Raw genomic sequence first — 1,672 nt, forward strand, 5'->3', positions numbered from 1 at the left:
ATAATATATATATATATATATATATATATATATATATATATATATATATACCCACATCATACATACACACACACCCAACCTACCCGTCACATGCTTGACATCGGCCACCACCCCAGCCAAAGGCCCACCTCCAGCCATGAGGTGCGCACCCCATTGCTGGGCTTTGGTGTAGGAGAACCCAACAAAGGGCAGATGGTTGCCACTGAATCCCCGTTGCGAGGTAAACTCTTCCTTAGATACGGGTTTTTCCAGGATGTCTTCGAAATGGGTGGTGTCCACTTCCGAGAGGAGCTCAGGGATGTAGGGCGGGGCCACTGCAGTATATGAATGTTAGATAAACCGGGGAAGTTTTTTACTGGGTGTGGGATAAACCGGGTTTGAGCTGAGTGATGTGTCTTTACGCTGAATGAGTGCGTGTTTATTTGATGTTTCTGAAGTTTGCATCTAACACGATTTGTTTAAGATGTCTTATACGAAGCCACTTAGGCACAAAACAACCGCCAGGGGATGTGTCATAGGACTATACATTTGACAGCGACATCCCAAGAGGAGTGCCATAGGAATACACATTCGACATAGGGACATACAGAAGCATGCACTCACAACACAGACTAAGGCGATCAATGCTGTATATGTACACGCGCATGTAGACCATAGGGACATACAGGAGCATGCACTCACAACACAGACCAAGGCGATCAATGCTGTATATGTACACACGCATGTAGACCATAGGGACATACAGAAGCATGCACCCACAACACAGACCAAGGTGATCAATGTTGTATATGTACACATGCATGTAGACCATAGGGACATACAGGAGCATGTAGACCATAGGGACATACAGGAGCATGCACTCACAACACAGACCAAGGCGATCAATGCTGTATATGTACACACGCATGTAGACCGACACCCATGCGTACATGGACACAAACGTATTCATATGAACATCGTTAACTGTAGGCGGTTAAATAAATGTGCAATAACATATATAAGACGTAGAATTAATATGTACAGGTACGTTGATTAGAACAAAAGTACATCGGCATATTGCCTCTATACAAACAAGTAAACAAAAACGGGATCTTCGCAATCACATACTCGTCTTGTTTGCCGCTGAGGACCAATCAAACCCTTGGAAAAACTCATGACGTTTAATCTCTTCAATCCCATTGGATCCCAGCCGATCGCTTGAGTCAGTCAGAAACCCGCGCACAATACTCTTCGCCTCCTCTGACAAAGGAATGTCATCTGGAAATACCAGAGACGACTTGTGATTCATGATGTTGCCGTATGTGCCCACCTGAGTGTGTGTTATTGTATTTATTAGCGTGAGCGAGTGCGTGATATTGCATTTATTAGCGTGTTTGTGTGTGTGTGTATACAGGGTGTGAGTTTTGTTTTGGAAATAGAGTGTGTGAGTCATGATTGTTAAAGTCAAGTACTTTATGAAATACCTGTGTGTGTGTGTGTGTGTACGTAGATAGAAATACATAGAAGTGCGTATGAGCAGCGAAGAGATTATGAGCATACAGTTGACGCTTTGACACCAGGTATATATGTGTGTCACGAATATAGCACACACAACTATATCTATATATATATATATATATATATATATATATATATATATATATATATATATGTGTGTGTGTGTGTGTGTGTG

At 42.2% G+C, this 1,672-nt stretch overlaps 1 protein-coding gene across 1 annotated transcript in view; it reads right to left on the reverse strand.

Moving 5' to 3' along the window:
• Positions 1-84: 84 nt before the first annotated feature.
• The window catches only part of SARC_09005 (hypothetical protein), a gene marked incomplete at both ends in the record, with an annotated part of 4,396 nt that continues 2,808 nt past the window's right edge, over positions 85-1,672 (reverse strand). Inside the window, 2 exons of the mRNA XM_014296996.1 lie at positions 85-314; positions 1,108-1,309. Coding sequence (XP_014152471.1) covers positions 85-314; positions 1,108-1,309 — 432 coding nt within the window. The remainder of the gene's footprint in view (positions 315-1,107; positions 1,310-1,672) is intronic.

This window comes from Sphaeroforma arctica, assembly GCF_001186125.1.
Source record: "Sphaeroforma arctica JP610 unplaced genomic scaffold supercont1.870, whole genome shotgun sequence".
Lineage (NCBI taxonomy): Eukaryota > Ichthyosporea > Ichthyophonida > Sphaeroforma > Sphaeroforma arctica.